At 36.2% G+C, this 14,806-nt stretch overlaps 1 protein-coding gene across 3 annotated transcripts in view; it reads right to left on the bottom strand.

The window, feature by feature from the left end:
* Nucleotides 1–440: 440 nt before the first annotated feature.
* Nucleotides 441–14,806, bottom strand: part of Pde1a (phosphodiesterase 1A) — a 290,669-nt gene continuing 276,303 nt past the window's right edge. For all 3 annotated transcript variants that reach the window (XM_051184387.1, XM_051184388.1, XM_051184389.1), the window contains 2 exons: nucleotides 2,780–2,897; nucleotides 441–809 (listed from right to left, as the gene is read on the bottom strand). In XM_051184387.1, coding sequence (XP_051040344.1) covers nucleotides 2,824–2,897 — 74 coding nt within the window. In that variant the 3' untranslated portion in view covers nucleotides 441–809; nucleotides 2,780–2,823. The remainder of the gene's footprint in view (nucleotides 810–2,779; nucleotides 2,898–14,806) is intronic.

Below are 14,806 nucleotides of genomic sequence, written 5' to 3'. Positions count from 1 at the left end.
TTTGGCCTATAATATATTCTTATATTCTAATGGGATAAAAATCCAAGAAGGAAAAAAATTGTGTTTTCTCTTCAAGTGCCTGTCTCCTGTAATATCTGATGCTCCTTGTTACTGTGGACCTAGAACAAGTTATGGCCTGCAATGTGACCACACACATGGGTGGTACAATAGTGCCTTAAAACCACAGGGATGGCAGCAGGATGATCCTCTGGCTGTAGGGGAAGGTAGCATTGCAGGTTCCCAGACGGAGACCAGCATACATACGTCTGTTCCCGTGTGGCTGCTCTCATGGTTGGCTGTTGGTGGGATTTCATGAACAACTGAGCCATCTAGATTCCCCTTCCCATGTATTTAAAAGAGTACAGTTTCACCACACCAGCCTTGCAAAAAAAAAAAAAAAAAACCTCTATTTTCCATTATTTTGGTTTGCTTTTCTTTTTTCATTTAAAATATTGTAGCAGCACTCTGAATAACACAGTGCAAGAAGTACATTGGGAAAATGGTTTATCTTCTGCACAAGTTAAAGTGATGAAAATTTCAAATTGTCTGACTTTCAGTCTTAAAAGATTTCTCTGGTTTGATTGAAGATGGCCAAATTATGGAGGGAAAATAGTGGCAGGAACAGTAGCCAGAATCCTAGTCATAATCCATGGGTACTTCATTGCCCAGTTACTAGATTGAAATTTATGCTCTTCTTCCTTACAGAGGAGTTCACTAAAATGGCCTAAGCCAACTGTATGTTCAAAGAGGAGAATATGATGTTTTAGAAAGTCAAGGACTTTGCATGTTTCTCATGCTGCTTCATTTCCCTGAAATAAAAAACAAATGAAAGTGAGATCAGAGAAGGGATGGGAAAGTAGGCTGGGTAGGTGTTGGTTAGATGATACAGAATTCCAGTTAGATCACAGAAATAAACTCAAGAGATACAAGTTATATACTAAATAATAGTGTATTATATTCTTGAATAATGCTGAGAGTGGCTTTTCCTCTAGATACTAATAAGCATTAGGTTGAGAGGTTATGCATTTAATATTTAGTTCAATTTCATCATTTTATGAAGTATATAGGCTTCCAAGGATGTTGCATATGATGAATACAAGTTTGGGCAACTAAAAGTAAATCAGAAAAAAATACAGAACATCACTTAGTCTGTATGGGTGTCAGCTATTGAATGGCAGTTTCACACAGGACCTATACACTAAAAGAAATATGATATTCACCATTACATTTAACAACTGTTTTATCTAAATTATAATTCCTTCCTAGATCTGCTCTATATGTCTGTGTGTTTGCATGGTTTTCAATTGCAGTAGGTCTTTTTCATACACTGACAATCATTCAGTAAACACACTGCTGGCTTGTATTCCCTACATACATTTTAGGGGAAATGTTCATACATATTGTAGACTTACACAATAAATATTTAGAAAATGCTGACCCAAATATTTTCTGTCATTTTTATTTTTGGTTTGTGTGTGTGTTGTAAATGTCCTATAAGGAAAAAAAAACTTGCTTAATTATGCTTTATTTATTTATTTATTTTTTAATGATAGTTACATTCCAACATAACTTTTTGCTACTTAAAACATCTATAATACTCTACTCAAAATATAATATAATATAATAGTTTTCTCAAAAATATACTCTAAAAGTTTCCTCAGGCATCAGCAGGACCCAATGACTCATCTTTTTAAAATAATACTTTTATTTTATTAATTTTATGCAATATATTTGGATCATATTCTCCTTGAATGGCCAGAATCTCTAAAGGCAATAAATTTACAATCTGTGTGGAAGTGTGGAGAGTTATTCATTGTAACTGTTACTACCATGTTAAATATAGAGATGGGCATGTGATAATAAAGAGCCAGCCACTTGGCAATGTGATTTATTTCCAAGCTTAATACATGGAAAAGGAATCACACCACAATGGGATACTTATCATAACATATATAAAATTTTCACCAGTGAGAGTCTTTGCACAAATATTGAAGAATTACTATAAAATTCAAATCACATTTTAATTATGTCAAAACAGAACCTGAAGAGGCAATGAATGAAAACATCTCAAGGGTGTGGCATGACATCTTCATCATTCTCCTTTGCCCTCATTACTACACCAACATCAATACTCACTATAACACCTGGGTTTGTTTCTTACACGATATCGTGTAAACTTTAAGACATCTGTACAATATACACCACTTTTTCTAATTTCCTGTTTCTTATGTATCTTTACAAGGCAATAGTCCTTTTTAATTGAACATTAACATTAATATATCAGCTCATTAAAACTTCGTATTTCTACAGCATCATTACTAGAGTTATCAATTTGGCAGATTGAAATCAAGTCCCAAGGTCATTTTTATAAACAAGTATCATTATTGTCCAGATTTCTACCAAACACAATATTTGTGTTTATCATCAAGAACAAATAGTCACATTTCCTATATAAAATAAAAATAGAAATCAACATATAAATAGTCCTATATGTTGTAGAAAAGGTAATTTTACATCTTCTCCCACTCCAGGGATTTCTTTACTGCAATCTTCTTCATGAAGATCCCTATAAAATATAGCTTGTTATCCTTAAAGAATTAAAACTCTAACCTCAATAAAATATTGTGTTAATTATACTTAAAATTTAGTTGATAAAAAAGAATATTTTTAAAAATGGAAGAATATTGAATGAGGTCCTTTGTAAAAGTGTTAAAAAAATTAGGAATTAGGGGTTTTTTTTTTGTTTTTGTTTTTGTTTTTTTTTTTTTTTGTCTATTACCTCTTATGTTTAAAACAACTGAGCTCTTAAAAGTTTGTTCAGACCTATTGATGTGTATCAGCATGTTTTTCTTCAGCATTTCCTAAGTCTTCTGAGTTACTATGCAGATCGAGTTCACCTAAAACATCAAACAACAAACAGGTAAGACAAAATTAGCCACTGGAGGAAGAAAAACTAACATGCCAGGAGATAGCACGTTGTAAAGTGTTAAAGACTGGACTTTATAATGGATTATTTTTTAGCGCATTTCTCCAAAGATGGTGCTTTTTCTTTTTCAGCCTGTGGGTTTACAGACTACAACAGCATGTCTTGTCTTGATTATTTAACCTTTGAAGTTGCAGCTTAGTCTGGAACACAGAAATAAAATACATGAGAGAAGCATCTATTAAGTCACACATGGAACTGCATGATTTTTTATGAATAATTCTTTTGCTGAAACTAAATTTAAGCAAATCCTAATGACCAACGTCTTTAACCACTTACTGATTATCTGCTATGAATTTACAACAAATTAAATGAATATGAGTGACTAGTAAAGTTTCAGATAAAATAGTCTACCAAAACAAATTAATGGAATTTATAGTCTTAGAACTTTATATAAACTCCAGCTTTATATAAACTCTGTAGATAAGGAAAGCATTAGTGTAGAAGCTATTCCAATGCTTCCTAAGACATTGAAGAGAATTGATCAAACATTGAATAATGAAGTTTCCGGAAAACGTAAATGGAGCCTGAGGTGTCTCCCGGACCATTACCAGTGCAGTACCATTTATACTCGCTGGGCAGACTGACTCTTTATCCTGTGAGTGCATGGGTGATGTGTTCAGATACTTCTCACTAAGGATCCTGGCTGGATACTTCATCCCAGCCTGTTAACAGAACAAGAACATCTGGCTGCTTTGCAACCTCCCAGAAATTTGGTGCTTTATTTCCAGCTCTTGTTACAATCAAGTATGTTCAGACACAACCCTCCCGAGACGTTTGCTCCCATGATGCACTTGAGGAAAATCTCAGTCTTCTCTCCATTGGCTGAGAAAACTCTTCACTCTCCCGGGTAAGATTAGATTCCATTCCCAATGTGCCTGGAGCAACAAACTCTCTTTCCTGGGAAACTCTCTTCCATTGATTTGGAAGAGGAGGAAGCAATTCTACACCTCCATTGTAGTGATCTCTTGTGTGGAATTTTCTTCATAAGCCCCGTTCTATTTTCAGCAATTTAATACTTTGTTTATTTGAACTGAGACTAAAACGTTTCTAACTAGGTTCTGAATCTTCTTCAACATTGTTCCTCACAGCTTGGTTTGTTCTCTGACATTTATCATTTTGGAGCCTTGGTCTAAACTTCAGACTTAATGTCTGTTATTTAAGACCAGATCAGAATATAATAAAACAGGCTTCACTAGAAAAGAAGAAACAACAGTGAAAGGAATGGACAGACTTAGAAGAAAGTGACATGAATAGTTACCTCAAAAAAAAAAAATCAGAGAGAACTTTTTACAGTGTGTAAGGACACTAAACTTTACTTCACCAAATAAATGTGATCCCTAGAGAAATCTTATCAGTAATGAAAAATGAAAGAGTGATAAAATACAAAATAGCAATAATGCAGCAATTGAAAAAATAAATCTCAAAATAATGTGCTAATAACATCTAAGAGAAATTCTGTATGTGAAATTAGAAAAGCAGTAAGCAAGTATTATTACCAAGCCCATACTTCAGCAGTACCAAGGAGTGTCCTTCCAAACTGTAAGGTACTGATGTTTTCAAGAATGTGTGTGTGTGTGTGTGTGTGTGTGTGTGTGTGTGTGTGCACGTGCATGTGTGTGTTTGCACACAAAGTAATTTCAGAGAATCTTGTTTGTTTGTGAAAATTAGAGGCCTCATCTAAATCACATTATTTAAAATTCACTTTAGATGCATAATCCTTTGTAATTCACTTGCATCTTTCATGTATAAGCCACTTGTAGGTGTATAATTTCACATCATCCTTCCAGGAAGGAGGAAATGACTGGGAGCATTCATTCCCTCAAAGATAACTTTAGATAACCTTCTAAATTGAAGGATGTTCAATGTAAAAGTTCCCAGAAACCACCCATGGAATCCAGGCTTTCAGACTTTTCTAATATAATCTGGCCTCTCCTTATAGTCTGATCAAATGTGTGCTCTTCTTTTTAAAAGAAAATACATAAATAAAATACATATTATCAGAAAGAATTCCATGTCTGGCAGTGGTGGCACAAACCTTTAATCCCAGCACTCAGGAGGCAGACGCAGATCTCTGTGAGTTTGAGGCCAGCCTGGTCTACAGAACGAATTCCAGGGCAGGCCCCAATGCTACAGAGAAAACTCGTCTCAAACAACAAAACAAAGATTCCATTTATACTACAATATCATCATAGCAAGAGAATATAGTGACACACTATGTATCTCTTTGGTAATTCAGTGAATGACAAGGACTAACCGCATGCATAACACCACAACACCATTTATTTTGTGTTTCCTCAGCTCAAAGTAACAAGTCAATTGACCTTGGACTTAAACTGCTGAAATAATGACCCAATAATTTTTTGAAACACTGACTTTCAAAGAAAATTTGTATCAGAAAAAGGAGCCAGAACTTTGTTTCTAACAGTGTGAGAAGACTTTAGTACTGGTTTGTAAGGGGTGGAGTTGGGACAGTGCAAAACTATGAGGTGGAAAAGATCTATGGTGCTGTAGGCAGACATTAACAAGAGACTCTAGTGAGAAGCTGGAAGAGAAAATGCCCACAGGAATGAAGAAATTAAAGGCTACTCAGGAGCTTTCAAGTATGAACAAACATTGATAGGTGTATTGTAATAGAGACCACTTGTGCTACGCTGTGAAGAATATGTTTACATTCTAGTCATGCCCTAAGATTTTGTAGGAAATTAACTTTAAAAATGGACAGAAGAAATTTCAGTGCATGTAGCTTGCAGTTTCAATATTGCTAGCTGCTTTTATCCACTTTACAATGGAAGTTAGAAACAAAAAAGAAATCTGAAGGATTATAAAATCTTGAATATTTCCTAGAAAATAATGTGTACAAAGCAAGGAAGATGTGGTTGTTAAAGAGACAGAACAACTAGAAAGAAACCAAAGAGTTTGAGATGTATGATGGGGAATGTCCATCTGTATATATGTTTCTCTTATTGGTTGATGAATAAAACACTGTTTGGCCAATAGAGGCAGGAAGATAGGTAGGGCTAGGAGACAAGGAGAATGCTGGGGAAAGAGGCAGAGAGGCACTGCAAGTAGACGCCATGTAGCTGCCAAAGGAGTAACAGGTCTGGGCATTCTCCTATAAGCCAACACCATGTGGAAATAAATAGATCTATAGAAATGGGTTAAGACACTGCTAGCCATAAGAAGCCCTAGCCATTGGCCAGCAGTTTTATAATTAATATAGCATCTCTGTGTTTATTTGGGGCCGAAGTGGCAGGACCTGGTGGGACAAGGGACTCCAGCAACAGATGTAACTGAGAGACAGAGTGCAGAACTAACATGTTCAAGGCTCTAGATCCAATCCCCAGTACTGCAAAATTAAGAAAAAGGAAAAATAAGAAAAAAGTAGAAAGATGTGAGATAAGAATAACAATTAGAGTAACAATAACCCACCACCAATGAATGTTTTGTACTGAGGCAATAGAATAAGAATGGTATTTTGAGTAAAGTAGAAGGTCTAAAGGCACAAACTTAACTAAAAGATTAATTGAACATCACAGAGTGTTCTTTTAGCATAGGGTGACCTAGGGAAGTATTCCACCTGGTTCATCAGTCAGGTGCTCAGAAACTTCTGCAGACATAGTTCATTAGATCCTAGCAACCTACTGAGCTGATAGCAAATCCCTGCACTGGCCATATGATGGTAGTTTGCAAGCATGCAGAATAAAGGAGTTTAGTGTTAGAGGAGATTGGCAAGTTCTTGGAAGGGCAATATTTACTCTATACCACTGTATATTAGAAACATGCAAGTCTCTATTTTTAAAACTTCATAGGAACTAATGGTAACGTTTCCCTGACAGACAGCAGCTGAACATCTGAAACTGAGACAAAATAAATCCTCCTCTAATGTTTTTTTCTCCAGAATTTTGTCATAGAGATAAGGAATATGACTAACACAAATAAGTAATTTCATAAAGTGTTACATAAGCTTCAAATCAGTAAATTGCCACATGGTGGCACCATCCATATATGAGAGAAAGCATGGGATATCTGTGTTCCTGGCTCTTTACCACACTAATGATGATTGCTTCCAGTTCCACCCATTTACCTGCAAGTTTCATAATTTCATTTTTTCTTAACAGTGGAATATCATTTCTTTGTGTAAATGCATATTTTCATTATCCATTAGTCAGTGGAAGACATCTACACTGTTTCCATTACCTAGCTAATAGAGCAACAAGGGACATGTGTGAGCAAGTACCTCTGTAGTCCTTTGGGAATAAGCCCAAGAGTTGTATAGCTTGATTATGTAGTAGGTCTGTTTCTAGCTTTTTGACAAACCTCCGCACTGATTTCCATAATGGCTGCATGCATTTACACTCCCACAGCAGCTGCACATATAAATTCACAGAGATTGTGATATTGTGAAAAGAAAAAGAAAACGAAAAAACCATGTACAAGTTCAAGCCAAAAAGTACCCCAGCTCGAGGAAAAGGGAGGTTGACACAAAGTCCCACCCTTAGCCTAGATGTTATGGGCATTTGATAGCAGCTGGAAAAGAAGTATCAGTTTTCTTTAAGGGTGTGATCCCTGGTAGGTCAACTATGCTCTAGAGAAGACTCCCTACCCAGGAATGTAGGAAATCACATATTCAACTAGGCACTTATTTTTTTTAATCACAATAAAATGATAGAGCAACAATGGAGTCTGAAAGTTGTGCTAATTGTTCTAATCTCTTCTTTATCTTTTATAGGCGGAACAGTTGTTCATGTTACCAGTCTTATGTATATTCATCTAAATCAGTTTTGGGAACTGAAACTCGGAAATAATAATTTGCAAAGGGTGGAAACATTTTGGCTGTGCAGGAAGTACTCTGATGAACTGAATTTCCTATTTATATTTCAGTTTGGTAAATAAGCAGAAACCTGCAATTGTTCTTAACTTAAAAAATGCCCAGTTATATCAATGTAGCAACCTGCTTCTGTGGTTGAGTAGAGACTGGTGAACACAACTAAACTAGGTTTTGTAACAGACAATTCTGAAAAAGAAAACCACTGCCATGACCTACTCTAAATGGGAGGCACGGTGTCATTCTCCTCTACCTGGAGAGCAGCTGGGAATATGGGTGGGGACATAGGAATCACAACTGTAATGTGAGTGGCATAGCAGAATCATGCGAACATAATTGCCTACATTTACCTATTTGCTACCATTTCTGTTCATTTTCTTGATAATATTTTTATGTAAATTTGCAAGAAGCTTGTTTTACATGTCAATCCCAGTTCCCTCACCCTTCCCTTTTCCCCTGACCCCCTCCCAACCTCCATCCCATTCCCTTTCTGCTCCCCATGGAGGATGAGGCCTTACATGGGGGATCTTCAAAGTCTGTCATAACATTTGGAGCAGGACCTATGCCCTCCCCCCGTGTTCATTTTTTAAAATGAGGGTTTTTAGTGTGGCACTACATACTACAGCATTACTATCACAAAGAATCATTTCCTGAACAGCTGTACTTAAACAATGTCAGTATGCAAAATACAATAATAAATTCACATCTGTGACCCTACTGATTACCTACAGTCTATAGTATTCAATTTTCCATAGATTTCTGAGTTCATACATTTATAAATGTGTGTGTATGTGTGTGTGTGTGTGTGTGTGTGTGTGTGTATGCAAGTGCATACCTCAGTTAGAATTTCTATTGCTGTGCAAAATACTATGACCAAAAGCAAGTTAGGAAGGAAAGTGTTTATTCAGCTTAGCTTACACTTCCACATTGCTATTCATCCCTAAAAGCAAGTTAGGAAGGAAAGTGTTTATTCAGCTTAGCTTACACTTCCACATTGCTATTCATCCCTAAAAGAAGCCAGGACAGGAATCTGGAAGCAGGAGCTGATGCAAAAAGAGGCCATGGAGGGGGGCTGCTTACTGACTTTCTTCCACTGAAGTGCTCAGCTTATTTTCTTATAGAGTCCAGAACCACTAGCCCAGGGATGGCAGCACCAACAATGGGCCTTCCCTATCAATCACTAACTAAGAAAATGCCTTACAACTGTATCTCATTGAGGCATTTCCCCAACTGAAGTTCCTTCCTCTTTGATGACTTGTTTTGTCAAGAAGACACAAAACTGGCCTTTCTCCTCCACCCCCATGTGTGTGTGTGTATTTACTTGGAGCAGTAAATACACACACACACAAAGTCACAAAACAACTTACAGGAGTCAGGAGGTCCCTCCTTTCACTATGTGGGCTTTGGGGATCAAACTCAAGTCATCAGCCTTGGCATCTGGTGCTCTTACCCACTGAGTCATCTGACCAGCCCTGGCCTGGGTCCATGTATTTTAAGGGAAGCTCCCAGATGGGTGTAATAACAATATAGTTAAATTTTAACTTCAGAAATGTTTATGAGTAGTAAATATATGATAGCCTTTCTATCTTAAGTTATTGATGAAATCTATTTTTACTTTAAAACAAATGCATCAATGTGTCTTAGTTTGTTAAATCATGGGCAACCTGGGTAAGAAAAAGCACAAGAACATAAATCTGTAAAAATGACATGTTAGTAATCACACCAACAGCAAAGACAGAAGTCACAGAAAATGTCCACTGTCTGCCAAATCTGTGCTTAGTGAGGTACACTTCTTACCACATAATTATCAGTTTCATTTTGCCCAACCTCTCACCAATGTGTGGGGGGAAGAGCTGAGCCTTCCACTACCTGTGAGCCTGATGCTTCACAACCTTGTAAATGTTGCTCACATAGACTAAACCCTTGAGCCAGGGTGAGCTATTGTACAGTACTTCAAAAGAGCAAGAATATTCTTAGTTGTGTGAAAAAATGTAATTATAAAGTTTCAATATGAGAAGAATGAATTAAATGTGATATTTTTCATTTTCATGCTAAGAAAATCTAAAAAGATTTAACACTCAGTTCTCTGGGGATGGTAGAACAGTTTGACAGCAAGAAATGTGAGCAGCATTTTGGTAAAAACAAACGACAAAAACAAACAGTAAACCAAACTAAAACAAAATAAAACCCCCAGAATTCTTTTTTTACTAATGCTCCTGGCTGTAAATGCTATAGTAAAAGATAAACTAAAAAGTACTCAACTAACAAACAAACCAAAGTCTAAGACCCACAAAAGTACTATACCTTTTGAGAACTTCAAAGTAAAGAGATGCTAATGTGCAGAGGAGTAATAAGACACGGGCCTGCTAGGAGAAGCAGGTCATTAGAGTTAAAACCCAGACATCTGTGGTTCTCTGTACTCAAGAAATAAAAATGTGTAAATGCTGTCAATTTGTTTTGAAAAATTCTTCAACCCTCAGCTCAGGCCAGATCACCTACTGCATATCTCAGTGACCTGGGGATTTACAAGGTGCTTTCTGTGCAGGGTGAGCCACAACCAGAGAAATGTCTTATCTCTAACATGGAGACTGCAGGCAGTCTTCCTGTTAGAGTTAATGCTCAGCAAGTATTATGGTGTGTTAACATGTGTGTTCCTAATGGGAGGAGGAGACTAAGGAAATAGTGTGTATCTATTTTTGCCAAATTTGTGTGTGTGTGTGTGTGTGTGTGTGTGTGTGTGTGTATTTCCCCTCTCCTTTCATTTATTTTGTGAGAGCCTAAATCACTTATTTTGAGATTGGGATACACAATTTTAGCAAATGTGTGTCAGACAAAGAATCAGAAAACTACTTCCATTGTGAGAGCAACCCTTTTACATGACTCTGTAGAGGTCACAGATTCCATCACTGCTGATCAAACAAAACTTCAGCAAACCCTGGTGGAATACCTGATCTTAATCCTAACAGCCTCAAGATGGATCTCACACTATTGTGTAAATGCTGCTTGACAGATTCATACAAGGGATTGACTTGAAACTATAGAATGTCTCCCAAAGTTTTGTTTTTATACTAGTTGCTTCTATTAACTGTGTTTTATGTCATTAAATCTTACAATGTTCACAGGGTTGGTACCTATGTATATGATTCCTCAGATCAGCCAAAGGAGAAACCAGTCCTATACAACCAGCAACCCTATACCTGAGATGAAGAAGACTCTTGTGTTTTCATATCATTACACCCATGGCATTTATTTATCTCCTGTGTACATACATTCTTATCTAATTTTGCTGACTATGGAGAGGAGTTATTTGAACGGATATGTGTAAAGTATCATCCAACTGCAGAATCTAAAAGTCGTGGAGGAAGAAATTGTTTTCTGTGTATGTTTAGGTATATGTTCTTGTATGTTCCTTTTGCAATACATTCATGAATTCATGCTTTAAAATAAAAGCACTTAGCAATTGGCTATGAAGTAATCTGTGGAACAACAGTGATGGAATCTGTGATCTCTAGAAATTCATGTAAAAGGGTTGCCCTCATGATAGAAGTGAAGTAGTTTAAAATAAATTACAGGTGTTTCACTCTATCTCCATCAAACTACCATCAAAGTTATTGCCGTAGTCTTTATAGCCCTATGTCTCTGGATTTTCTCTTCCTTGTATTTTCTATCAGCTTAGAGGGTGATGTGGAACTCAAGATCCTCCTAAGTAACTCCTACCTCCAGCGTAGTAAACAGATGTCACTGAGTGATCCATGGCCTCAATGTCTCATTACCTTCACAGAATGTTCTAGATGTCAGTCAAAATTAATACAAACCTCCCTCAGTTACTTGTCACCAGTCTTCAAACTAAAGAAAAAGCCCAGCTTACAGTTGTGGTTCTATTAGTTATTTTGTTTTTGTTCTTCTTATACTGGACACTGAACCTAGGGCTTGGTACACACTAGGCAAGAGTTTCACCACTGGCTATTTTGAGAAAAAGCTTGGCTGGTTTCTCCAGGCTGACCTTGATTGTACTTTGGGAGACAGGCTGAGTCTTGAACTTGAGATTCTCCTGTCTCATCTCCAGAATACCTAGAAATACAGGCCTGCACTGCCTACCATCCAGCATGGTATAGTCTATGTTTTGTTTGTGAGATAGGGTTGCCAGGTAGATCAGGTTGGACTTGAACTCACAAAGTTCTACCTTTCTCTGCTTCAAGTGCTTGAATTAAAGATGTGAGCCTCCATGTCTGGCATACTTATGTTTTAGAAATGACAATGTAATAAACTTGTAGCTTCATATCCTTGAAGGTTTTCTCCATCTCCCTTTGAAGATTTATGATCTCGACTTCACTTGGGAAGAAACTACAGATATCATTGTTTTCACTCATGCATTTTACAAGTCATGCGTAGAAGGAGCAAAACATAGAATTCAATATGTATGAGAAAAACCAACAGTTCAGTTACAAATCTTCACAAGAGATCTCTGGAAACTTCCTAGATTCCCACAGTTAATGAAAAAATTGATTAATAAAATCATGACTAACTTTTCAAGAAGTGAAGTTAGGACAGCTGAAGCATTTGTGATAAATCAAATTACATCTGTAGTTTACAAGATCAAAACATAAATGGTGAACATTCTTTATGAATTTAATTTTCATAAACCATTTGCTGGATTACAGTTTCCCCCTTTTAGAGCATTTAGATCTACAGAAATCTTAAAACCATTCCCTTCTCTGGAGGTGTTTGTGCTGAAGTAGAAGTTCTCAACCTGAGGGTCATGACCCCTTGGGATAGAATGACATTTTCACTGAGGTTGGCTAAGACCTTTGGGAAACACAGAGATTTACATGACAAATAATGGAGAAGAGTGGCAAAATTACAGTTATGAAGTAGCAATAAAAGTGATTTTGTGGTTATGGGTCACCATAACATGAGGAATTATACTAAAAGGTCTCAACATTAGGGATGTTAAGAATTACTATGATAAAGTGAAAATGAAGAATCCTCAATTCCTTGAAAAGTTAATTTATTTCATTTACATCTCCACACATTAGACATGTATTCCTTGGTTCTGATGTAAGCCAATTCGATTTCCATTCCTTCTTTCTCTTGTGTAGATAACTGGATTGATTTGGGAGATAATTGGGAGAGATACTGGAAAGGCTACCTTGCTGAATCAAGGAAAGAGTCTGGATATCACTTTGTATTGACATCAAGTTGACACAGCACTCCATTTGATTGCTGGATGGAACTGTAACACTGTACACTTTGTCGTGTATTAAGCATCATCCAGAATGTTTTCCCACAACACACTTCAAGGGAGCCTTGCAAGTAGACTTGAGGTATAAGAAAGCCCACAAGACTAAGTATTGGTGTGGAAAACACAAACCACTAAACACTTCATATACACTGATTCATTCAACATTTATCACAAATATTGAGACAGATACTTTAAAATGACTACCACTTTATAACGATGAAGTCACAGCTCGGAGAGAAATTGTTTTAAAAAAAATGTGTAGCTATTACTGACAATAGCAAAACTGAAAATTTCTGTTTCAGAATTCTTAATTTTAACCCTGAATTATGCTGCCTCCCTGGTTATAATTTAATTTATGTGATGCTTATGTTTTCCCTTAGTGTACATAAATGTCTTATCTTTGGATTGGGTTTGATTGTATAATACAATCATTTTTGTCCTTCATGGGAGAGAGTTAGCTAAATACAGTTCTTTGTAGAATTGTTATTCCACCTCTATTCTTAGCCGATTAATTCTTAGGGTGCTTCTAATGCTCTAGTATAACTAAGTATTAAGTTAGCTATGAGGGAGTCACAGTTTAAAAAAAGGAGTATTGAAAAACACTGACTGAAAATATACAGGAGAGTTTCAACTCCTGAAAGTTGTCCTCTGACCTCCACGTGTTCTGCCACATGCAGCCACACACATTACAGACAGACAGACAGACACACACACACACACAGAGAAATAATAATAAATACAATTAAAATATTTCAAGGGATTGTTTTTTGAGTGGGAAAATAATTTAGCCAATCTTAAGCTAAGCTTTGTGGTAGCAGATAATTTCAGATCCAACCCAAAATGTGTTAAGCCATTCTGTCTTGGCCATTCATTCTCTCTAGAATATAAATTACAAACATTATTTATGTGATATTTGCCTTTTAATTTTTATGACTCATGTCAATGGTAGAGATTAGTAAAACATTTTCAGAGGAAAATGTTAGAATTCACATAAAAGACAAATTTCTAAAATTTGTGCTTCCATTAAGAAATTTTAGAAAAGGCACATTTGAAGTGACAATATCTCATAGCCTTACAGAAGACAGGACAGAATTACTGATATGTTGCTCAGAGAACATTTATTGCCACTCACTATTCATCTCAGCCAAGAAAGGTGCCACAAAATACTATTTGCACCAGTATTTGAAGGCATAAAGATGTCGATGAAGTAGCCATCGCTAGATCTATTCCATGCCAGTCAGTACAGGTCAATCAAGAAATGTGTAGCTGATATCTGGGGTTTATGCTGTCAAGAAAGCAATCAGCTTACTTTCTCACTCAGGCCCAGGTAGACTTCCATCATGAATATTGAAACTGCCAAGTTTTTTGATCAAATTAGAGCTGTCAGTACACAGGAAGATTTACCTAGTGATGATTACTGAGGGAACAAATTACACTGCTCCTGTAGAATTGATTTTGGTTCTGAAAAAAAAAAGGGTACTCATTTTAACAATCTAGAGAAAGTGGGGATAAATAATTTTTAAAAATTACCTGTGATTGGCGTTTTAATTAGTCACATTTACAGAAACTAAATTAGTAAAATTATAAAAACCAATGCAATCCGTATTTTTTAAATTTTCAGCATATTTTGCTTTTGCTATTGGAACCATTCATTACTCCTGTAATTGTTTGCAATGATCTTCATACAATTTGAAAAATAATTTTAATCAATTTTGGCTCAAGAAGAAAGACATTAGTCTTATATACATAATGT

The sequence above is a fragment of the Phodopus roborovskii genome, unplaced genomic scaffold (genome assembly GCF_943737965.1).
Source record: "Phodopus roborovskii unplaced genomic scaffold, PHOROB, whole genome shotgun sequence".
Classification (NCBI taxonomy): Eukaryota; Metazoa; Chordata; class Mammalia; order Rodentia; family Cricetidae; genus Phodopus; species Phodopus roborovskii.
Note: the sequence above shows the minus strand (reverse complement) of the source record. Positions and strands in the feature narration are given on the sequence as shown.